The sequence below is a fragment of the Scyliorhinus torazame genome, chromosome 26 (assembly GCF_047496885.1).
Source record: "Scyliorhinus torazame isolate Kashiwa2021f chromosome 26, sScyTor2.1, whole genome shotgun sequence".
Classification (NCBI taxonomy): domain Eukaryota; kingdom Metazoa; phylum Chordata; class Chondrichthyes; order Carcharhiniformes; family Scyliorhinidae; genus Scyliorhinus; species Scyliorhinus torazame.
The window spans coordinates 3,304,782-3,329,377 of NC_092732.1; the positions used below are offsets into that span (position 1 = coordinate 3,304,782).

The 24,596-nt window shown below is 56.1% G+C and overlaps 1 protein-coding gene across 1 annotated transcript in view; it reads right to left on the reverse strand.

Moving 5' to 3' along the window:
• The window catches only part of LOC140403038 (solute carrier family 25 member 44-like), a 176,853-nt gene extending 153,120 nt beyond the window's left edge, over positions 1-23,733 (reverse strand). The window contains exon 1 of the mRNA XM_072490716.1: positions 23,072-23,733. Coding sequence (XP_072346817.1) covers positions 23,072-23,693 — 622 coding nt within the window. The 5' untranslated portion in view covers positions 23,694-23,733. The remainder of the gene's footprint in view (positions 1-23,071) is intronic.
• Between the last annotated feature and the right edge of the window lie 863 nt (positions 23,734-24,596).

A 24,596-nucleotide genomic window follows, 5' to 3' on the forward strand; every position in this document is an offset into this window, starting at 1 on the left:
ATCTCTGTGTCAATGGGTATCAGACAGTGGATCTCCTTGTCAATAGGTATCAGACAGTGGATCTCTGTGTCAATGTGTATCAGACAGTGGATCTCTGTGTCAATGGGTATCAGACAGTGGATCTCTGTGTCAATGTGTATCAGACAGTGGATCTCCTTGTCAATGGGTATCAGACAGTGGATCTCTGTGTCAATGTGTATCAGACAGTGGATCTCTGTGTCAATGTGTATCAGACAGTGGATCCCCTTGTCAATGGGTGTCAGACAGTGGATCTCTGTGTCAATGTGTATCAGACAGTGGATCTCTGTGTCAATGTGTATCAGACAGTGGATCTCCTTGTCAATGGGTGTCAGACAGTGGATCTCTGTGTCAATGGGTATCAGACAGTGGATCTCTGTGTCAATGGGTATCAGACAGTGGATCTCTGTGTCAATGGGTATCAGACAGTGGATCTCCATGCCAATGGGTATCAGATAGTGGATCTCTGTGTCAATGGGTATCAGACAGTGGATCTCTGTGTCAATGGGTATCAGACAGTGGATCTCTGTGTCACTGTGTATCAGACAGTGGATCTCTGTGTCAATGAATCAGTACAGTGGATCTCTGTGTCAATTGGTGTCAGGCAGTGGATCTATGTGTCAATGGGTACCCGACAGCGGATCTCCTTGTCAATGGGTATCAGACAGTGGATCCCCTTTTCAATGGGTATCAGACAGTGGATCTCTGTATCAATGTGTATCAGACAGTGGATCTCTGTGTCAATGGGTACCAGCCAGTGGATCTCCTTGTCAATGGGTACCAGCCAGTGGATCTCCTTGTCGATGGGTATCAGACAGTGGATCTCTGTGCCAATGGGTACCAGCCAGTGGATCTCCTTGTCAATGTGTATCAGACAGTGGATCTCCTTGTCAATGGATCAGCCAGTGGATCTCTGTGTCAATGGGTATCAGACAGTGGATCTCCTTGTCAATGGGTATCAGCCAGTGGATCTCCTTGTCAATGGGCATCAGACAGTGGATCTCCTTGTCAATGGGTATCAGACAGTGGATCTCCGTGTCAATGGGTATCAGACAGTGGATCTCCTTGTCAATGGGTATCAGACAGTGGATCTCCGTGTCAATGGGTATCAGACAGTGGATCTCCGTGTCAATGGGTATCAGACAGTGGATCTCCTTGTCAATGGGTATCAGACAGTGGATCTATGTGTCAATGGGTATCAGACAGCGGATCTCCTTGTCAATGGGCATCAGACAGTGGATCTCCTTGTCAATGGGTATCAGACAGTGGATCTCCTTGTCAATGGGTATCTGACAGTGGATCTCCATGTCAATGGGTATCAGACAGTGGATCTCTGTGCCAATGGGTATCAGTCAGTGGATCTCTGTGTCAATGGGTATCAGACAGTGGATCTGTGTCAATGGGTATCAGACAGTGGATCTGTGTCAATGGGTATCAGACAGTGGATCTCCATGTCAATGGGTATCAGACAGTGGATCTCTGTGTCAATGGGTATCAGACAGTGGATCTCTGTGTCAATGGGTATCAGACAGTGGATCTCCTTGTCAATGGGTATCAGACAGTGGATCTATGTGTCAATGGGTATCAGACAGTGGATCTCCATGTCAATGGGTATCAGACAGTGGATCTATGTGTCAATGGGTATCAGACAGTGGATCTCTGTGTCAATGGGTATCAGACAGTGGATCTATGTGTCAATGGGTATCAGACAGTGGATCTCTGTGTCAATGGGTATCAGACAGTGGATCTCCTTGTCAATGGGTATCAGACAGTGGATCTCTGTGTCAATGGGTACCAGACAGTGGATCTATGTGTCAATGGGTACCAGACAGTGGATCTCCATGTCAATGGGTATCAGACAGTGGATCTATGTGTCAATGGGTATCAGACAGTGGATCTCTGTGTCAATGGGTATCAGACAGTGGATCTCTGTGTCAATGGGTATCAGACAGTGGATCTCCTTGTCAATGGGTATCAGACAGTGGATCTCTGTGTCAATGGGTACCAGACAGTGGATCTCCATGTCAATGGGTATCAGACAGTGGATCTATGTGTCAATGGGTATCAGACAGTGGATCTCTGTGTCAATGGGTATCAGACAGTGGATCTCTGTGTCAATGGGTATCAGACAGTGGATCTCCTTGTCAATGGGTATCAGACAGTGGATCTCTGTGTCAATGGGTATCAGACAGTGGATCTATGTGTCAATGGGTATCAGACAGTGGATCTCTGTGTCAATGGGTATCAGACAGTGGATCTATGTGTCAATGGGTATCAGACAGTGGATCTCTGTGTCAATGGGTACCAGACAGTGGATCTCCATGTCAATGGGTATCAGACAGTGGATCTATGTGTCAATGGGTATCAGACAGTGGATCTCTGTGTCAATGGGTATCAGACAGTGGATCTCCTTGTCAATGGGTATCAGACAGTGGATCTCTGTGTCAATGGGTACCAGACAGTGGATCTCCATGTCAATGGGTATCAGACAGTGGATCTCTGTGTCAATGGGTATCGTCCAGTGGATCTCCATGTCAATGGGTATCAAACAGTGGATCCCCTTGCCACTCGGTATCAGACAGTGGATCTCCTTGCCAATGGGTATCAGACAGTGGATCTCCATGTCAATGGGTATCAGACAGTGGATCTCCTTGTCAATGGGTATCAGACAGTGGATCTCCTTGTCAATGGGTATCAGACAGTGGATCTCCTTGTCAATGGGTATCAGACAGTGGATCTGTGTGTCAATGGGTATCAGACAGTGGATCTCCTTGTCAATGGGTATCAGACAGTGGATCTCCTTGTCAATGGGTATCAGACAGTGGATCTCCTTGTCAATGGGTATCAGACAGTGGATCTCCTTGTCAATGGGTATCAGACAGTGGATCTCTGTGTCAATGGGTATCAGACAGTGGATCTCTGTGTCAATGGGTATCAGACAGTGGATCTCTGAGTCAATGTGTATCAGATAGTGGATCTCTGTGCCAATGGGTATCAGACAGTGGATCTCCTTGTCAATGGGTATCAGACAGTGGATATCTGTGTCAATGTGTATCAGACAGTGGATCTCTGTGTCAATGGGTATCAGACAGTGGATCTCTGTGTCAATGGGTATCAGACAGTGGATCTCCTTGTCAATGTGTATCAGACAGTGGATATCTGTGTCAATGTGTATCAGACAGTGGATCTCTGTGTCAATGGGTATCAGACAGTGGATCTCTGTGTCAATGGGTATCAGACAGTGGATCTCTGTGTCAATGGGTATCAGACAGTGGATCTCTGTGTCAATGGGTATCAGACAGTGGATCTCCTTGTCAATGTGTATCAGATAGTGGATCTCTGTGCCAATGGGTATCAGGCAGTGGATCTCTGTGTCAATGGGTATCTGACAGTGGATCTCTGTGCCAATGGGTATCAGACAGCGGATCTCCATGTGAATGGGTATCAGATAGTGGATCTCTGTGTCAATGAATCAGTACAGTGGATCTCCTTGTCAATGGGTATCAGACAGTGGATCCCCTTGCCAATGGGTATCAGACAGTGGATCTCTGTGTCAATGGGTATCAGGCAGTGGATCCCTGTGTCAATGGGTATCAGACAGTGGATCTCTGTGCCAATGGGTATCAGACAGCGGATCTCCATGTGAATGGGTATCAGATAGTGGATCTCTGTGTCAATGAATCAGTACAGTGGATCTCCTTGTCAATGGGTATCAGACAGTGGATCCCCTTGCCAATGGGTATCAGACAGTGGATCTCCTTGTCAATGGGTATCAGACAGTGGGTCTCTGTGCCAATGGGTATCAGACAGTGGATCTCCATGTCACTGGGTATCAGACAGTGGATCTCTGTGTCAATGAATCAGTACAGTGGATCTCCTTGTCACTGGGTATCAGACAGTGGATCTCCTTGTCAATGTATCCTTGGTATAGGTTTCATAGAAAAACATAGAACATAGAAAATACAGCACAGAACAGGCCCTTCGGCCCACGATGTTGTGCCGAACCTTTGTCCTAGATTAATCATAGATTATCATTGAATTTACAGTGCAGAAGGAGGCCATTCGGCCCTTTGAGTCTGCACCAGCTCTTGGAAAGAGCACCCTACCCAAACTCAACACCTCCACCCAACACCAAGGGCAATTTGGACATTAAGGGCAATTTATCATTGGCCAATTCACCTAACCCGCACATCTTTGGACTGTGGGAGGAAACCGGAGCACCCGGAGGAAACCCACGCAGACACGGGGAGGACGTGCAGACTCCGCACAGACAATGACCCAAGCTGGAATCGAACCTGGGGCCATGGATCTGTGAAGCAATTGTGCTATCCACAATGCTACCGTGCTGCCCTTAAGAACAAATAAATCTACACTATATCATTTTACCATAATCCATGTACCTATCCAACAGCTGCTTGAAGGTCCCTAATGTTTCTGACTCAACTACTTCCACGGGCAGTGCATTCCATGCCCCCACTACTCTCTGGGTAAAGAACCTACCTCTGATATCCCTCCTATATCTTCCACCTTTCACCTTAAATTTATGTCCCCTTGTAATGGTTTGTTCCACCTGGGGAAAAAGTCTCTGACTGTCTACTCTATCTATTCCCCTGATCATCTTATAAACCTCTATCAAGTCGCCCCTCATCCTTCTCCGCTCTAATGAGAAAAGGCCTAGCACCCTCAACCTTTCCTCGTAAGACCTACTCTCCATTCCAGGCAACATCCTGGTAAATCTTCTTTGCACCTTTTCCAAAGCTTCCACATCCTTCCTAAAATGAGGCGACCAGAACTGTACACAGTACTCCAAATGTGGCCTTACCAAGGTTTTGTACAGCTGCATCATCACCTCACGGCTCTTAAATTCAATAAAGTTTCCCCATCAATAAATCCACACAGTTATCACCTTGTCAATCGGTACCGGACAGTGGATCTCATCATCAATGGATCCCTGTCACGAATATTCTTGACCCTGGATCCAAGAGACCATAAGACATAGGAGCAGAATTAGGCCACTCGGCCCATCGAGTCTGCTCCGCCATCCAATCACGGCTGATATTTTCACATCCTCATTCTCCTGCCTTCGCCCCATAACCCCTGATCCCCTTATTAATCAAGAACCTATCTATCTCTGTCTGAAAGACACTCAGTGAATTGGCCTCCACAGCCTTCTGCGGCAAAGAGTTCCACAGATTCACCTCCCTCTGGCTGAAGAAATTCCTCCTCTTCTCTGTTTTAAAGGATCGTCCCTTCAGTCTGAGATGGTGTCCTCTGGTTCTAGTTTTTCCTACAAGTGGAAACATCCTCTCCACGTCCACTCTATCCGGGCCTCGCAGTATCCTGTAAGTTTCAATAAGATCCCCCCTCATCCATCTAAACTCCAACGAGTACAGACCCGGAGTCCTCAACCGTTCCTCGCGCGGCAAGCTCTTCATTCCAGGGATCGTTCTTGTGAACCTCCTCTGGACCCTTTCCAAGGCCAGCACATCCTTCCTTAGATACAGGGCCCAAAACTGCTCACAATACTCCAAATGGGGTCTGGCCACAGCCTTACACAGCCTCAGAAGCACATCCCTGGTCTTGTATTCTAGCCCTCGCGACATGAAGGCTAACATTGCATTTGCCTTCCTAACTGCCGACTGAACCTGCACGTTAACCTGAAGAGAATCGCGAATAAGGACTCCCAAGTCCCTACCCACCCTTAGTATCCAAAGATGTGCCGGTTAGGAGGATTGGCCGTGATAGGATCGCCAATGTTGATCACCTTATCAATGGGTTCATGTAGATCTACTTGTCAGTCGGTCCCATTCAGCAGATCTCCTGGTCAGTGAACCCATATAATTGATCATCTTTGACCGTATAATTAGCCTATATAGTGGATCCCTTTGTCAATGGGCTCCTACGGCCTATCCCCTGGTCAATTGGCCCGAAAGTGGATCCCCTTGTCAATGTGCATGAGGTTGTCGGGTTGTAGGTCTCCTCGTCAACGCCCAAGGTGCATCTCCTTTCTGATTGTCCCCAATAGTGGACCCCTTTCCAATGAGTCCCTGGCAGTGGATCCCTTTCCAATGAGTCTCGGGCAGTGGGTCCCTTCCCATTGAGTCTCAGGCAGTGGGTCCCTTCCCATTGAGTCCCGGGCAGTGGATCCCTTTCCAATGAGTCTCGGGCAGTGGGTCCCTTTCCCAATGAGCCCCGGACAGTGGGTCCCTTTCCAATGAGCCCCGGACAGTGGGTCCCTTTCCCAATGAGCCCCGGACAGTGGGTCCCTTCCCATTGAGTCCCGGACAGTGGGTCCCTTTCCCAATGAGCCCCGGACAGTGGGTCCCTTTCCAATGAGTCCCGGGCAGTGGGTCCCTTTCCATTGAGTCCCGGACAGTGGGTCCCTTTCCATTGAGCCCCGGACAGTGGGTCCCTTTCCAGCGAGTCCCGGACAGTGGGTCCCTTTCCCAATGAGTCCCGGACAGTGGGTCCCTTTCCCAATGAGTCGCGGGCAGTGGGTCCCCTTTCCCAATGAGTCCCGGGCAGTGGGTCCCCTTTCCAACGAGCCCCGGGCAGTGGGTCCCTTTCCAATGAGCCCCGGACAGTGGGTCCCTTTCCAATGAGTCCCGGGCAGTGGGTCCCTTTCCCAATGAGTCCCGGGCAGTGGGTCCCCTTTCCAACGAGCCCCGGGCAGTGGGTCCCTTTCCAATGAGCCCCGGACAGTGGGTCCCTTTCCAATGAGTCCCGGACAGTGGGTTCCTTTCCCAATGAGCCCCGGACAGTGGGTCCCTTTCCAATGAGTCCCGGACAGTGGGTCCCTTTCCCAATGAGTCCCGGACAGTGGGTCCCTTTCCCAATGAGTCCCGGACAGTGGGTCCCTTTCCCAATGAGCCCCGGACAGTGGGTCCCTTTCCAATGAGTCCCGGACAGTGGGTCCCTTTCCCAATGAGTCCCGGACAGTGGGTCCCTTTCCAATGAGCCCCGGACAGTGGGTCCCTTTCCCATTGAGTCCCGGACAGTGGGTCCCCTTCCCAATGAGTCCCGGGCAGTGGGTCCCTTTCCCAATGAGCCCCGGACAGTGGGTCCCTTTCCCAATGAGTCCCGGACAGTGGGTCCCCTTCCCAATGAGTCCCGGACAGTGGGTCCCTTTCCAATGAGTCCCGGACAGTGGGTCCCTTTCCCAATGAGCCCCGGACAGTGGGTCCCTTTCCCATTGAGTCCCGGACAGTGGGTCCCTTCTCAATGAGCCCCGGGCAGTGGATTCCTTCCCAATGAGTCCCGGGCAGTGGGTCCCTTTCCAATGAGCCCCGGGCAGTGGGTCCCATTCCCAATGAGTCCCGGACAGTTGGTCCCTTTCCAATGAGTCCCGGACAGTGGGTCCCTTCCCAATGAGCCCCGGGCAGTGGATTCCTTCCCAATGAGTCCCGGGCAGTGGGTCCCTTTCCAATGAGCCCCGGGCAGTGGGTCCCTTTCCCAATGAGTCCCGGACAGTGGGTCCCTTTCCAATGAGCCCCGGGCAGTGGGTCCCCTTCCCAATGAGTCCCGGACAGTGGGTCCCTTTCCCAATGAGCCCCGGACAGTGGGTCCCTTTCCCATTGAGTCCCGGGCAGTGGGTCCCTTTCCCAATGAGTCCCGGGCAGTGGGTCCCTTTCCAATGAGCCCCGGACAGTGGGTCCCTTTCCCAATGAGTCCCGGACAGTGGGTCCCTTTCCCAATGAGTCCCGGACAGTGGGTCCCTTTCCAATGAGCCCCGGACAGTGGGTCCCTTTCCCAATGAGTCCCGGACAGTGGGTCCCTTTCCCAATGAGCCCCGGACAGTGGGTCCCTTTCCAATGAGTCCCGGACAGTGGGTCCCTTTCCCAATGAGTCCCGGACAGTGGGTCCCTTTCCAATGAGTCCCGGACAGTGGGTCCCTTTCCAATGAGTCCCGGACAGTGGGTCCCTTTCCCAATGAGTCCCGGGCAGTGGGTCCCTTTCCCAATGAGCCCCGGACAGTGGGTCCCTTTCCAATGAGCCCCGGACAGTGGTTCCCTTTCCAATGAGCCCCGGACAGTGGGTCCCTTTCCCAATGAGTCCCGGACAGTGGGTCCCTTTCCCAATGAGTCCCGGACAGTGGGTTCCCTTTCCAATGAGCCCCGGACAGTGGGTCCCCTTCCCAATGAGTCCCGGACAGTGGGTCCCTTTCCAATGAGCCCCGGACAGTGGGTCCCTTTCCCAATGAGTCCCGGGCAGTGGGTCCCTTTCCAATGAGTCCCGGACAGTGGGTCCCTTTCCAATGAGTCCCGGACAGTGGGTCCCCTTCCCAATGAGCCCCGGGCAGTGGGTCCCTTTCCCAATGAGTCCCGGACAGTGGGTCCCTTTCCAATGAGCCCCGGACAGTGGGTCCCTTTCCAATGAGCCCCGGACAGTGGGTCCCTTTCCAATGAGTCTCGGGCAGTGGGTCCCCTTCCCAATGAGCCCCGGACAGTGGGTCCCTTTCCCAATGAGTCCCGGACAGTGGGTCCCTTTCCAATGAGCCCCGGGCAGTGGGTCCCTTTCCAATGAGCCCCGGACAGTGGGTCCCTTTCCCATTGAGTCCCGGGCAGTGGGTCCCCTTCCCAATGAGCCCCGGACAGTGGGTCCCTTTCCCAATGAGTCCCGGACAGTGGGTCCCTTTCCAATGAGCCCCGGGCAGTGGGTCCCTTTCCAATGAGCCCCGGACAGTGGGTCCCTTTCCCAATGAGTCCCGGACAGTGGGTCCCTTTCCAATGAGCCCCGGACAGTGGGTCCCTTTCCAATGAGCCCCGGACAGTGGATCCCTTCCCAATGAGTCCCGGACAGTGGGTCCCTTTCCAATGAGTCGTGGGCAGTGGGTCCCTTTCCAATGAGTCCCGGACAGTGGGATCCCTTCCCAATGAGTCCCGGACAGTGGGATCCCTTCCCAATGAGCCCCGGACAGTGGATCCCTTTCCAATGAGCCCCGGGCAGTGGGTCCCTTTCCCAATGAGTCCCGGGCAGTGGGTCCCTTTCCCAATGAGCCCCGGACAGTGGGATCCCTTCCCAATGAGTCCCGGACAGTGGGATCCCTTCCCAATGAGCCCCGGACAGTGGATCCCTTTCCAATGAGCCCCGGGCAGTGGGTCCCTTTCCCAATGAGTCCCGGACAGTGGGTCCCTTTCCCAATGAGTCCCGGACAGTGGGTCATCTTCCCAATGAGTCCCGGACAGTGGGTCCCTTTCCAATGAGTCGTGGGCAGTGGGTCCCTTTCCAATGAGCCCCGGACAGTGGGTCCCTTTCCAATGAGTCCCGGACAGTGGGTCCCTTTCCCAATGAGTCCCGGACAGTGGGTCATCTACCCAATGAGCCCCGGACAGTGGGTCCCTTTCCAATGAGTCGTGGGCAGTGGGTCCCTTTCCAATGAGTCCCGGACAGTGGGTCCCTTTCCAATGAGTCCCGGACAGTGGGTCCCTTTCCCAATGAGTCCCGGACAGTGGGTCATCTTCCCAATGAGTCCCGGACAGTGGGTCCCCTTCCCAATGAGTCCCGGACAGTGGGTCCCTTTCCAATGAGTCCCGGACAGTGGGTCCCTTTCCAATGAGTCCCGGACAGTGGGTCCCTTTCCAATGAGTCCCGGACAGTGGGTCCCTTTCCCAATGAGTCCCGGGCAGTGGGTCCCTTTCCAATGAGCCCCGGACAGTGGGTCCCTTTCCAATGAGTCCCGGACAGTGGGTCCCTTTCCAATGAGCCCCGGGCAGTGGGTCCCTTTCCATTGAGTCCCGGACAGTGGGTCCCTTTCCAATGAGCCCCGGACAGTGGGTCCCTTTCCAATGAGTCTCGGGCAGTGGGTCCCCTTCCCAATGAGCCCCGGACAGTGGGTCCCTTTCCCAATGAGTTCCGGACAGTGGGTCCCTTTCCAATGAGCCCCGGGCAGTGGGTCCCTTTCCAATGAGCCCCGGACAGTGGGTCCCTTTCCCATTGAGTCCCGGGCAGTGGGTCCCCTTCCCAATGAGCCCCGGACAGTGGGTCCCTTTCCCAATGAGTCCCGGACAGTGGGTCCCTTTCCAATGAGCCCCGGGCAGTGGGTCCCTTTCCAATGAGCCCCGGACAGTGGGTCCCTTTCCCAATGAGTCCCGGACAGTGGGTCCCTTTCCAATGAGCCCCGGACAGTGGGTCCCTTTCCAATGAGCCCCGGACAGTGGATCCCTTCCCAATGAGTCCCGGACAGTGGGTCCCTTTCCAATGAGTCGTGGGCAGTGGGTCCCTTTCCAATGAGTCCCGGACAGTGGGATCCCTTCCCAATGAGTCCCGGACAGTGGGATCCCTTCCCAATGAGCCCCGGACAGTGGATCCCTTTCCAATGAGCCCCGGGCAGTGGGTCCCTTTCCCAATGAGTCCCGGGCAGTGGGTCCCTTTCCCAATGAGCCCCGGACAGTGGGATCCCTTCCCAATGAGTCCCGGACAGTGGGATCCCTTCCCAATGAGCCCCGGACAGTGGATCCCTTTCCAATGAGCCCCGGGCAGTGGGTCCCTTTCCCAATGAGTCCCGGACAGTGGGTCCCTTTCCCAATGAGTCCCGAACAGTGGGTCATCTTCCCAATGAGTCCCGGACAGTGGGTCCCTTTCCAATGAGTCGTGGGCAGTGGGTCCCTTTCCAATGAGCCCCGGACAGTGGGTCCCTTTCCAATGAGTCCCGGACAGTGGGTCCCTTTCCCAATGAGTCCCGGACAGTGGGTCATCTTCCCAATGAGCCCCGGACAGTGGGTCCCTTTCCAATGAGTCGTGGGCAGTGGGTCCCTTTCCAATGAGTCCCGGACAGTGGGTCCCTTTCCAATGAGTCCCGGACAGTGGGTCCCTTTCCCAATGAGTCCCGGACAGTGGGTCATCTTCCCAATGAGTCCCGGACAGTGGGTCCCCTTCCCAATGAGTCCCGGACAGTGGGTCCCTTTCCAATGAGTCCCGGACAGTGGGTCCCTTTCCAATGAGTCCCGGACAGTGGGTCCCTTTCCAATGAGTCCCGGACAGTGGGTCCCTTTCCCAATGAGTCCCGGGCAGTGGGTCCCTTTCCAATGAGCCCCGGACAGTGGGTCCCTTTCCAATGAGTCCCGGACAGTGGGTCCCTTTCCAATGAGCCCCGGGCAGTGGGTCCCTTTCCATTGAGTCCCGGGCAGTGGGTCCCTTTCCATTGAGTCCCGGACAGTGGGTCCCTTTCCAATGAGTCCCGGACAGTGGGTTCCCTTTCCAATGAGTCCCGGACAGTGGGTCCCTTTCCAATGAGTCCCGGACAGTGGGTCCCTTTCCAATGAGCCCCGGGCAGTGGGTCCCTTTCCCAATGAGTCCCGGGCAGTGGGTCCCTTTCCAATGAGTCCCGGACAGTGGGTCCCTTTCCAATGAGTCCCGGACAGTGGGTCCCTTTCCCAATGAGTCCCGGGCAGTGGGTCCCTTTCCCAATGAGCCCCGGACAGTGGGTCCCTTTCCCAATGAGTCCCGGACAGTGGGTCCCTTTCCCAATGAGTCCCGGACAGTGGGTCCCTTTCCCAATGAGTCCCGGGCAGTGGGTTCCTTTCCCAATGAGTCCCGGACAGTGGGTCCCTTTCCCAATGAGTCCCGGACAGTGGGTCCCTTTCCCAATGAGTCCCGGGCAGTGGGTTCCTTTCCCAATGAGTCCCGGGCAGTGGGTTCCTTTCCCAATGAGTCCCGGACAGTGGGTCCCTTTCCCAATGAGTCCCGGGCAGTGGGTTCCTTTCCCAATGAGTCCCGGACAGTGGGTCCCTTTCCAATGAGTCCCGGACAGTGGGTCCCTTTCCCAATGAGTCCCGGACAGTGGGTCCCTTTCCAATGAGCCCCGGACAGTGGTTCCCTTTCCCAATGAGCCCCGGACAGTGGGTCCCTTTCCCAATGAGTCCCGGACAGTGGGTTCCTTTCTCAATGAGTCCCGGACAGTGGATCCCTTTCCAATGAGTCCCGGGCAGTGGGTCCCTTTCCAATGAGTCCCGGGCAGTGGGTCCCTTTCCCAATGAGTCCCGGGCAGTGGGTTCCTTTCTCAATGAGTCCCGGACAGTGGATCCCTTTCCAATGAGTCCCGGGCAGTGGGTCCCTTTCCAATGAGTCCCGGACAGTGGGTCCCTTTCCCAATGAGTCCCGGACAGTGGGTCCCTTTCCAATGAGTCCCGGGCAGTGGGTTCCTTTCCCAATGAGTCCCGGACAGTGGGTTCCTTTCCAATGAGTCCCGGGCAGTGGGTTCCTTTCCCAATGAGTCCCGGGCAGTGGGTTCCTTTCCCAATGAGTCTCGGGCAGTGGGTCCCTTTCCAATGAGTCCCGGGCAGTGGGTCCCTTTCCAATGAGTCCCGAGCAGTGGGTCCTTTCCCAATGAGTCCCGGACAGTGGGTTCCCTTTCCAATGAGTCCCGGACAGTGGGTCCCTTTCCAATGAGTCCCGGACAGTGGGTCCCTTTCCAATGAGCCCCGGACAGTGGGTCCCTTTCCAATGAGTCCCGGACAGTGGGTCCTTTCCCAATGAGTCCCGGACAGTGGGTCCCCTTCCCAATGAGCCCCGGACAGTGGGTCCCTTTCCCAATGAGTCCCGGACAGTGGGTCCCTTTCCAATGAGCCCCGGGCAGTGGGTCCCTTTCCAATGAGCCCCGGACAGTGGGTCCCTTTCCCATTGAGTCCCGGGCAGTGGGTCCCCTTCCCAATGAGCCCCGGACAGTGGGTCCCTTTCCCAATGAGTCCCGGACAGTGGGTCCCTTTCCAATGAGCCCCGGGCAGTGGGTCCCTTTCCAATGAGCCCCGGACAGTGGGTCCCTTTCCCAATGAGTCCCGGACAGTGGGTCCCTTTCCAATGAGCCCCGGACAGTGGGTCCCTTTCCAATGAGCCCCGGACAGTGGATCCCTTCCCAATGAGTCCCGGACAGTGGGTCCCTTTCCAATGAGTCGTGGGCAGTGGGTCCCTTTCCAATGAGTCCCGGACAGTGGGATCCCTTCCCAATGAGTCCCGGACAGTGGGATCCCTTCCCAATGAGCCCCGGACAGTGGATCCCTTTCCAATGAGCCCCGGGCAGTGGGTCCCTTTCCCAATGAGTCCCGGGCAGTGGGTCCCTTTCCCAATGAGCCCCGGACAGTGGGATCCCTTCCCAATGAGTCCCGGACAGTGGGATCCCTTCCCAATGAGCCCCGGACAGTGGATCCCTTTCCAATGAGCCCCGGGCAGTGGGTCCCTTTCCCAATGAGTCCCGGACAGTGGGTCCCTTTCCCAATGAGTCCCGGACAGTGGGTCATCTTCCCAATGAGTCCCGGACAGTGGGTCCCTTTCCAATGAGTCGTGGGCAGTGGGTCCCTTTCCAATGAGCCCCGGACAGTGGGTCCCTTTCCAATGAGTCCCGGACAGTGGGTCCCTTTCCCAATGAGTCCCGGACAGTGGGTCATCTTCCCAATGAGCCCCGGACAGTGGGTCCCTTTCCAATGAGTCGTGGGCAGTGGGTCCCTTTCCAATGAGTCCCGGACAGTGGGTCCCTTTCCAATGAGTCCCGGACAGTGGGTCCCTTTCCCAATGAGTCCCGGACAGTGGGTCATCTTCCCAATGAGTCCCGGACAGTGGGTCCCCTTCCCAATGAGTCCCGGACAGTGGGTCCCTTTCCAATGAGTCCCGGACAGTGGGTCCCTTTCCAATGAGTCCCGGACAGTGGGTCCCTTTCCAATGAGTCCCGGACAGTGGGTCCCTTTCCCAATGAGTCCCGGGCAGTGGGTCCCTTTCCAATGAGCCCCGGACAGTGGGTCCCTTTCCAATGAGTCCCGGACAGTGGGTCCCTTTCCAATGAGCCCCGGGCAGTGGGTCCCTTTCCATTGAGTCCCGGGCAGTGGGTCCCTTTCCATTGAGTCCCGGACAGTGGGTCCCTTTCCAATGAGTCCCGGACAGTGGGTTCCCTTTCCAATGAGTCCCGGACAGTGGGTCCCTTTCCAATGAGTCCCGGACAGTGGGTCCCTTTCCAATGAGCCCCGGGCAGTGGGTCCCTTTCCCAATGAGTCCCGGGCAGTGGGTCCCTTTCCAATGAGTCCCGGACAGTGGGTCCCTTTCCAATGAGTCCCGGACAGTGGGTCCCTTTCCCAATGTGTCCCGGGCAGTGGGTCCCTTTCCCAATGAGCCCCGGACAGTGGGTCCCTTTCCCAATGAGTCCCGGACAGTGGGTCCCTTTCCCAATGAGTCCCGGACAGTGGGTCCCTTTCCCAATGAGTCCCGGGCAGTGGGTTCCTTTCCCAATGAGTCCCGGACAGTGGGTCCCTTTCCCAATGAGTCCCGGACAGTGGGTCCCTTTCCCAATGAGTCCCGGGCAGTGGGTTCCTTTCCCAATGAGTCCCGGGCAGTGGGTTCCTTTCCCAATGAGTCCCGGACAGTGGGTCCCTTTCCCAATGAGTCCCGGGCAGTGGGTTCCTTTCCCAATGAGTCCCGGACAGTGGGTCCCTTTCCAATGAGTCCCGGACAGTGGGTCCCTTTCCCAATGAGTCCCGGACATTGGGTCCCTTTCCAATGAGCCCCGGACAGTGGTTCCCTTTCCCAATGAGCCCCGGACAGTGGGTTCCTTTCCCAATGAGTCCCGGACAGTGGGTTCCTTTCTCAATGAGTCCCGGACAGTGGATCCCTTTCCAATGAGTCCCGGGCAGTGGGTCCCTTTCCAATGAGTCCCGGGCAGTGGGTCCCTTTCCCAATGAGTCCCGGGCAGTGGGTTCCTTTCTCAATGAGTCCCGGACAGTGGATCCCTTTCCAATGAGTCCCGGGCAGTGGGTCCCTTTCCAATGAGTCCCGGACAGTGGGTCCCTTTCCCAATGAGTCCCGGACAGTGGGTCCCTTTCCAATGAGTCCCGGGCAGTGGGTTCCTTTCCCAATGAGTCCCGGACAGTGGGTTCCTTTCCAATGAGTCCCGGGCAGTGGGTTCCTTTCCCAATGAGTCCCGGGCAGTGGGTTCCTTTCCCAATGAGTCTCGGGCAGTGGGTCCCTTTCCAATGAGTCCCGGGCAGTGGGTCCCTTTCCAATGAGTCCCGAGCAGTGGGTTCTTTCCCAATGAGTCCCGGACAGTGGGTTCCCTTTCCAATGAGTCCCGGACAGTGGGTCCCTTTCCAATGAGTCCCGGACAGTGGGTCCCTTTCCAATGAGCCCCGGACAGTGGGTCCCTTTCCAATGAGTCCCGGACAGTGGGTCCTTTCCCAATGAGTCCCGGGCAGTGGATCCCTTCCCAATGAGTCCCGGACAGTGGGTCCCTTTCCAATGAGTCCCAGACAGTGGATCCCTTTCCCAATGAGTCCCGGACAGTGGGTCCCTTTCCCAATGAGTCCCGGACAGTGGGTCCCTTTCCCAATGAGTCCCGGACAGTGGTTCCCTTTCCCAATGAGTCCCGGACAGTGGGTCCCTTTCCAATGAGTCCCGGACAGTGGGTCCCTTTCCAATGAGCCCCGGACAGTGGGTCCCTTCCCAATGAGCCCCGGGCAGTGGGTCCCTTTCCAATGAGTCCCGGGCAGTGGGTCCCTTTCCCAACGAGTCCCGGACAGTGGGTCCCTTTCCAATGAGCCCCGGACAGTGGGTCCCTTTCCAATGAGTCCCGGACAGTGGGTCCCTTTCCAATGAGCCCCGGACAGTGGGTCCCTTTCCAATGAGTCCCGGACAGTGGGTCCTTTCCCAATGAGTCCCGGGCAGTGGGTCCCTTTCCAATGAGTCCTGGACAGTGGATCCCTTCCCAATGAGTCCCGGACAGTGGGTCCCTTTCCAATGAGCCCCGGACAGTGGGTCCCTTTCCCAATGAGTCCCGGGCAGTGGGTCCCTTTCCAATGAGCCCCGGACAGTGGGTCCCTTTCCAATGAGCCCCGGACAGTGGGTCCCTTTCCAATGAGTCCCGGGCAGTGGGTCCCTTTCCAATGAGTCCCGGACAGTGGGTCCCTTTCCCAATGCGTCCCGGACAGTGGGTCCCTTTCCCAATGAGCCCCGGACAGTGGGTCCCTTTCCAATGAGCCCCGGACAGTGGGTCCCTTTCCCAATGAGCCCCGGACAGTGGGTCCCTTTCCAATGAGTCCCGGACAGTGGGTCCCTTTCCAATGAGCCCCGGACAGTGGGTCCCTTTCCCAATGAGCCCCGGACAGTGGGTCCCTTTCCAATGAGCCCCGGACAGTGGGTCCCTTTCCCAATGAGCCCCGGACAGTGGGTCCCTTTCCAATGAGTCCCGGACAGTGGGTCCCTTTCCAATGAGCCCCGGACAGTGGGTCCCTTTCCCAATGAGTCCCGGGCAGTGGGTCCCTTTCCAATGAGTCCCGGACAGTGGGTCCCTTTCCAATGAGTCCCGGGCAGTGGGTCCTTTCCCAATGAGTCCCGGACAGTGGATCCCTTTCCAATGAGTCCCGGACAGTGGGTCCCTTTCCCAATGAGTCCCGGACAGTGGATCCCTTTCCAATGAGTCCCGGACAGTGGGTCCCTTTCCCAATGAGCCCCGGACAGTGGTTCCCTTTCCCAATGAGTCCCGGACAGTGGTTCCCTTTCCCAATGAGCCCCGGACAGTGGGTCCCTTTCCCAATGAGCCCCGGACAGTGGATCCCTTTCCCAATGAGCCCCGGACAGTGGGTCCCTTTCCCAATGAGCCCCGGACAGTGGGTCCCTTTCCCAATGAGTCCCGGACAGTGGATCCCTTTCCCAATGAGTCCCGGACAGTGGGTCCCTTTCCAATGAGTCCCGGACAGTGGGTCCCTTCCCAATGAGTCCCGGACAGTGGATCCCTTTCCCAATGAGTCCCGGACAGTGGATCCCTTTCCCAATGAGTCCCGGACAGTGGGTCCCTTCCCAATGAGTCCCGGACAGTGGGTCCCTTCCCAATGAGCCCCGGACAGTGGTTCCCTTTCCCATTGAGTCCCGGACAGTGGGTCCCTTCCCAATGAGTCCCGGACAGTGGGTCCCTTCCCAATGAGCCCCGGACAGTGGTTCCCTTTCCCAATGAGTCCCGGACAGTGGGTCCCTTTCCAATGAGTCTCGGGCAGTGGATCCCTTTCAAATGAGCCCCGGGCAGTGGGTCCCTTTCCAACGAGCCCCGGGCAGTGGTTCCCTTTCCCAATGAGTCCCGGACAGTGGGTCCCTTTCCAATGAGTCTCGGGCAGTGGATCCCTTTCAAATGAGCCCCGGGCAGTGGGTCCCTTTCCAACGAGCCCCGGGCAGTGGATCCCTTTCCAATGAGTCCCGGACAGTGGATCCATTTCCAGCAAGTCCCGGGCAGTGGGTCCCTTTCCAACGAGCCCCGGGCAGTGGATCCCTTTCCAATGAGTCCCGGACAGTGGATCCATTTCCAGCAAGTCCCGGGCAGTGGGTCCCTTTCCCAATGAGTCCCGGGCAGTGGATCCATTTCCAGCGAGTCCCGGACAGTGGGTCCCTTTCCAATGAGCCCCGGGCAGTGGGTTCCTTTCCCAATGAGTCCCGGACAGTGGGTCCCTTTCCAATGAGTCCCGGGCAGTGGGTCCCTTTCCCAATGAGTCCCGGACAGTGGGTCCCTTTCCAATGAGTCCCGGACAGTGGGTCCCTTTCCCAATGAGCCCCGGGCAGTGGATCCCTTTCCAATGAGCCCCGGGCAGTGGGTCCCTTTCCCAATGAGTCCCGGACAGTGGGTCCCTTTCCAATGAGTCCCGGACAGTGGGTCCCTTTCCCAATGAGTCCCGGACAGTGGGTCCCTTCCCATTGAGTCCCGGACAGTGGGTCCCTTTCCAATGAGCCCCGGACAGTGGGTCCCTTTCCAATGAGCCCCGGACAGTGGGTCCTTTCCCAATGAGTCCCAGGCAGTGGGTCCCTTTCCCAATGAGTCCCGGACAGTGGGTCCCTTCCCATTGAGTCCCGGACAGTGGGTCCCTTTCCAATGAGTCCCGGACAGTGGGTCCCTTTCCAATGAGTCCCGGACAGTGGGTCCCTTTCCCATTGAGTCCCGGACAGTGGGTCCCTTTCCCAATGAGTCCCGGACAGTGGGTCCCTTTCCAATGAGCCCCGGACAGTGGGTCCCTTTCCAATGAGTCCCGGACAGTGGGTCCCTTTCCAATGAGTCCCGGACAGTGGGTCCCTTTCCCAATGAGTCCCGGACAGTGGGTCCATTTCCCAATGAGTCCCGGACAGTGGGTCCCTTTCCAATGAGTCCCGGACAGTGGGTCCCTTTCCAATGAGTCCCGGACAGTGGGTCCCTTTCCAATGAGCCCCGGACAGTGGGTCCCTTTCCAATGAGCCCCGGACAGTGGGTCCCTTTCCAATGAGTCCCGGACAGTGGGTCCATTTCCCAATGAGTCCCGGACAGTGGGTCCCTTTCCAATGAGTCCCGGGCAGTGGGTCCCTTTCCCAATGAGCCCCGGACAGTGGGTCCATTTCCCAATGAGTCCCGGGCAGTGGGTCCCTTTCCAATGAGTCCCGGACAGTGGGTCCCTTTCCAATGAGTCCCGGGCAGTGGGTCCCTTTCCAATGAGCCCCGGACAGTGGGTCCCTTTCCAATGAGCCCCGGACAGTGGTTCCCTTTCCCAATGAGCCCCGGACAGTGGGTCCATTTCCCAATGAGTCCCGGGCAGTGGGTCCCTTTCCATTGAGTCCCGGACAGTGGGTCCCTTTCCAATGAGCCCCGGACAGTGGGTCCCTTTCCCAATGAGTCCCGGACAGTGGGTCCCTTTCCAATGAGTCCCGGGCAGTGGGTTCCTTTCCCAATGAGTCCCGGACAGTGGGTCCCTTTCCCAATGAGTCCCGGGCAGTGGGTCCCTTTCCAATGAGTCCCGGACAGTGGGTCCCTTTCCAATGAGTCCCGGACAGTGGGTCCCTTTCCAATGAGCCCCGGACAGTGGGTCCTTTCCCAATGAGTCCCGGACAGTGGGTCCCTTTCCCAATGAGTCCCGGACAGTGGGTCCCTTTCCAATGAGCCCCGGACAGTGGGTCCCTTTCCCAATGAGTCCCGGACAGTGGGTCCCTTTCCAATGAGTCCCGGGCAGTGGGTTCCTTTCCCAATGAGTCCCGGACAGTGGGTCCCTTTCCCAATGAGTCCCGGGCAGTGGGTCCCTTTCCAATGAGTCCCGGACAGTGGGTCCCTTTCCAATGAGTCCCGGACAGTGGGTCCCTTTCCAATGAGTCCCGGACAGTGGGTCCCTTCCCATTGAGTCCCGGACAGTGGGTCCCTTTCCAATGAGTCCCGGACAGTGGGTTCCCTTTCCAATGAGCCCCGGACAGTGGGTCCTTTCCCAATGAGTCCCGGACAGTGGGTCCCTTTCCCAATGAGTCCCGGACAGTGGGTCCCTTTCCAATGAGTCCCGGACAGTGGGTCCCTTTCCAATGAGCCCCGGACAGTGGGTCCCCTTCCCAATGAGTCCCGGACAGTGGGTCCCTTTCCCAATGAGTCCCGGACAGTGGGTCCCTTTCCAATGAGCCCCGGACAGTGGGTCCCTTTCCAATGAGCCCCGGGCAGTGGGTTCCTTTCCCAATGAGTCCCGGACAGTGGGTCCCTTTCCAATGAGTCCCGGACAGTGGGTCCCTTTCCCAATGAGTCCCGGGCAGTGGGTCCCTTTCCAATGAGTCCCGGACAGTGGGTCCCTTTCCCAATGAGTCCCGGACAGTGGGTCCCTTTCCATTGAGTCCCGGACAGTGGGTCCCTTTCCAATGAGTCCCGGACAGTGGGTCCCTTTCCAATGAGTCCCGGGCAGTGGGTCCCTTTCCAATGAGCCCCGGACAGTGGGTCCCTTTCCAATGAGCCCCGGACAGTGGGTCCCTTTCCCAATGAGCCCCGGACAGTGGGTCCCTTTCCAATGAGCCCCGGGCAGTGGATCCCTTTCCAATGAGTCTCGGGCAGTGGGTCCCTTCTCATTGAGTCCCGGACAGTGGATCCCTTTCCAATGAGCCCCGGGCAGTGGATCCCTTTCCAATGAGCCCCGGGCAGTGGGTCCCTTTCCAATGAGTCCCGGGCAGTGGGTCCCTTTCCAATGAGCCCCGGGCAGTGGGTCCCTTTCCAATGAGTGTCGGACAGTGGGTCCCTTTCCAATGAGTGTCGGACAGTGGATCCCTTTCCAATCAGTCATTGGCAGTGGATCCCTTAACAACAAGTCCCGGGCAGTGGATCCCTTCTCGATGCGCCCTGGGTAGTGGATCCCTTTCCAATCAGGCCTGGGTAGTGGATCCCTTTCCGATGGGGCCCAGACAGTTGATCCCTTTCCGACGCGTGCCAGACAGTGGGTCCCTTTCCAATGAGTCCCGGACAGTGGGTCCCTTTCCAATGAGTCGCGGGCAGTGGATCCCTTTCCAATCTGCCCCGGGCAGTGGACCCCTTTCCAATGAGTCCCAGGCAGTGGATCCCTTTCCAATGAGTCCCATGCAGTGGGTCCCTTTCCAATGAGACCCGGGCAGTTGATCTCTTTCCAGCGAGTCTGTACAGTGGATCTCTTTCAGACAGGTCCTGGGCAGTGGATCCCTTCCCAGTGAGTCCCGGGCAGTGGATCCCTTCCCGATGAGTCCCGATCAGTGGATCCCTTTCCAATGAGCCCCCACAGTGGATCCCTTTCCAATGAGTCCCAGTCAGTGGATCCCATGGGAAATTAATACTTGGAGTGGATCACCCACAATGGATCTCCAGACAATCAGTCCCTACCGTGGAACCACTTACCCATGAGCCCCTACACTGGATCCCCAAGTCAATGAGTGCCCACAGTGGTTAGCACTGTTGCTTCACAGCGCCAGGGCCCCAAGTTTAATTCCGGCCTCGGGTCACTGTCTGTGCGGAGACTGCACGTTCTCCCCGTGTCTGCGTGGGTTTCATCCGCGTGCTCCGGTTTCCTCCCACAGTCCAAAGATGTGCAGGTTAGGTGGATTGGCCGTGCTAAATTGTCCCTTAGTGTCCAAAGATGTGCAGGTTAGGTGGAATGACCGTGCGAAATTGCCCCTTAGTGTCCAAAGATGCGCAGGTTAGGTGGATTGACCGTGCTAAATTGTCCCTTAGTGTCCAAAGATGTACAGGTTAGGTGGATTGGCCGTGCTAAATTGTCCCTTAGTGTCCAAAGATGTACAGGTTAGGTGGATTGGCCGTGCTAAATTGTCCCTTAGTGTCCAAAGATGCGCAGGTTAGGTGGATTGACCGTGCTAAATTGTCCCTTAGTGTCCAAAGATGTGCGGGTTAGGTGGATTGACCGTGCTAAATTGCCCCTTAGTGTCCAAAGATGCGCAGGTTAGGTGGATTGACCGTGCTAAATTGTCCCTTAGTGTCCAAAGATGTTCAGGTTAGGTGGATTGGCTGTGTTAAATTGTCCCTTAATGTCCAAAGATGTGCAGGTTAGGTGGATTGGCCGTGCTAAATTGTCCCTTAGTGTCCAAAGATGTGCAGGTTAGGTGGATTGGCCGGGCTAAATTGTCCCTTAGTGTCCAAAGATGTGCAGGTTAGGTGGATTGGCCGTGCTATATTGTCCCTTAGTGTCCAAAGATGTGCAGGTTAGGTGGATTGGCCGTGCTAAATTGTCCCTTAATGTCCAAAGATGTGCAGGTTAGGTGGATTGGCCGTGCTAAATTGTCCCTTAGTGTCCAAAGATGTGCAGGTTAGGTGGATTGGCCGTGCTATATTGTCCCTTAGTGTCCAAAGATGTGCAGGTTGGGTGGATTGGCCGTGCTAAATTGTCCCTTAGTGTCCAAAGATGTACAGGTTGGGTGGATTGGCCGTGTTAAATTGTCCCTTAGTGTCCAAAGATGTACAGGTTAGGTGGATTGGCCGTGCTATATTGTCCCTTAGTGTCCAAAGATGTGCAGGTTGGGTGGATTGGCCGTGCTAAATTGTCCCTTAGTGTCCAAAGATGTACAGGTTGGGTGGATTGGCCGTGTTAAATTGTCCCTTAGTGTCCAAAGATGTACAGGTTAGGTGGATTGGCCGTGCTATATTGTCCCTTAGTGTCCAAAGATGTGCAGGTTGGGTGGATTGGCCGTGCTATATTGTCCCTTAGTGTCCAAAGATGTGCAGGTTGGGTGGATTGGCCGTGCTAAATTGTCCCTCAGTGTCCAAAGATGTGCAGGTTAGGTGGATTGGCCGTGCTAAATTGTCCCTTAGTGTCCAAAGATGTGCAGGTTGGGTGGATTGGCCGTGCTAAATTGTCCCTCAGTGTCCAAAGATGTGCAGGTTAGGTGGATTGGCCGTGTTAAATTGTCCCTCAGTGTCCAAAGATGTGCAGGTTGGGTGGATTGGGCGTGCTAAATTGTCCCTTAGTGTCCAAAGATGTGCAGGTTGGGTGGATTGGCCGTGCTAAATTGTCCCTCAGTGTCCAAAGATGTGCAGGTTGGGTGGATTGGGCGTGCTAAATTGTCCCTTAGTGTCCAAAGATGTGCAGGTTGGGTGGATTGGCCGTGCTAAATTGTCCCTTAGTGTCCAAAGATGTGCAGGTTGGGTGGATTGGCCGTGCTAAATTGTCCCTCAGTGTCCAAAGATGTCCAGGTTAGGTGGATTGGCCGTGCTAAATTGCCCCTTAGTGTCCAAAGATGTGCAGGTTGGGTGGATTGGCCGTGCTAAATTGTCCCTCAGTGTCCAAAGATGTGCAGGTTAGGTGGATTGGCCGTGCTAAATTGTCCCTCAGTGTCCAAAGATGTGCAGGTTGGGTGGATTGGCCGTGCTAAATTGTCCCTCAGTGTCCAAAGATGTGCGGGTTAGGTGGATTGGCCGTGCTAAATTGTCCCTTAGTGTCCAAAGATGTACAGGTTGGGTGGATTGGCCGTGCTAAATTGCCCCTTAGTGTCCAAAGATGTACAGGTTGGGTGGATTGGCCGTGCTAAATTGCCCCTTAGTGTCCAAAGATGTACAGGTTAGGTGGATTGGCTGAGCTAAATTGTCCCTTAGTGTCCAAAGATGTGCAGGTTAGGTGGATTGGCCGTGTTAAATTGTCCCTTCGTGTCCAAAAGGTTTAGGTGGGGTTTCTGGGTTTACGGGGTTAGGGTGGAGGTGTGTGATTAAGTAGGGTGCTCTTTCCAAGAGCCGGTGCAGACTCGATGGGCCGAATGGCCTCCTTGTGTGTAAATGCTACGATTCTGTGAGTCCACAGTGGCCCCCCTCAGAATGAGTGGGGAAAGTGTGGCCCGGGTTCCGGGGATACAAACCCACCTGTGTACAGGTGATAAAATGGCCACCACAGAGCGCTGTTTGGGATGTAGGTCAGCAGTGAGGCGGCGTAGCCTCGGTAGAACCCCTTCAGGCCGTCCAGGTGGAAGATCTGCACCATCACATCTTTGGTGCGGCCCATGACTGGCTGCTGCTTGCCCGCTGCCTCCCTGGGCAGCTCCTTGAAGCGGCCCATGTCCTGGCCCTGAACCATCAGGTGCTGTGAGACGATGTCGATCGGCACGGTGATGCTCTGCGCGACCAGCGAGGCGGAACCGCCGGCGATCACCGACTTCACCATGTTGCTGTCATTGTACTGTGCCACGTACTTGCGGGTGAGCTCATAGGTGGTGACGTAGCACTGTCCAGAGATGAGTGTGAAGGTGTTGACGAGGAAGCCTCGATACAGGCCCGGGATGCTCTCCGCCCTCAGGATCTTGGCAAAGGCATCGAAGGTGCCACTGTACAAGCTCTTGCCCTTCTGCACCTGCAGGCGGGTGCGGATGAGAGTAAAAGGGTAGACACTGACTCGGATCGCCATGGTCATGAACACGCCAAACATGTAAAACTTGCGCTTGTCCAGGTCCTCCCACTCAATGATCGGGATCTTTCGCTTGTCCTCCATGATCACCAGCGGTTCACCATTCGCTCCCGGCAGCAGGAACCTGCACAAAGCGAAACACAGACGTCTGAGCCGGCGTTGACAGCAATGCTTAATCCAGAGATCCAGTCACACGAGGCCTCAGAGCACAAACAGCAGCTGGTGGAAGAAAGCCGAGCTCAGCGGAGGAGGACCGCTCGACAGAGTACGCAGGGAGTTCTGCGTGCGAGGGAATTCGGCGAGCGAGGGAATTCGGCGAGGGAGGGAATTCGGCGAGGGAGGGAATTCGGAGAGCGAGGGAATTCGGCGAGTGAGGGAGATCTGCGAGCGAGGGAGATCTGCGAGCGAGGGAGTTCTGCGAGCGAGGGAGTTCTGCGAGCGACGGAATTCGGCGAGGGAGGGAGTTCTGCGAGTGAGGGAGTTCTGCGAGCGAGGGAATTCAGCGACTGAGGGAGTTCTGCGAGCAGGGAATTCGGAGAGGGAGGGAATTCGGCGAGCGAGGGAGTTCTGCGAGCGAGGGAGATCTGCGAGCGAGGGAGTTCTGCGAGCGAGGGAGTTCTGCGAGCGACGGAATTCGGCGAGGGAGGGAGTTCTGCGAGTGAGGGAGTTCTGCGAGCGACGGATTTCGGCGAGGGAGGGAGTTCTGCGAGTGAGGGAGTTCTGCGAGCGAGGGAATTCAGCGACTGAGGGAGTTCTGCGAGCAGGGAATTCGGAGAGGGAGGGAATTCGGCGAGCGAGGGAGTTCTGCGAGCGAGGGAATTCGGCGAGCGAGGGAATTCGGCGAGCGAGGGAATTCAGCGACTGAGGGAGTTCTGCGAGTGAGGGAATTCAGCGACTGAGGGAGTTCTGCGAGCAGGGAATTCGGAGAGGGAGGGAATTCGGCGAGCGAGGGAGTTCTGCGAGCGAGGGAATTCGGCGAGCGAGGGA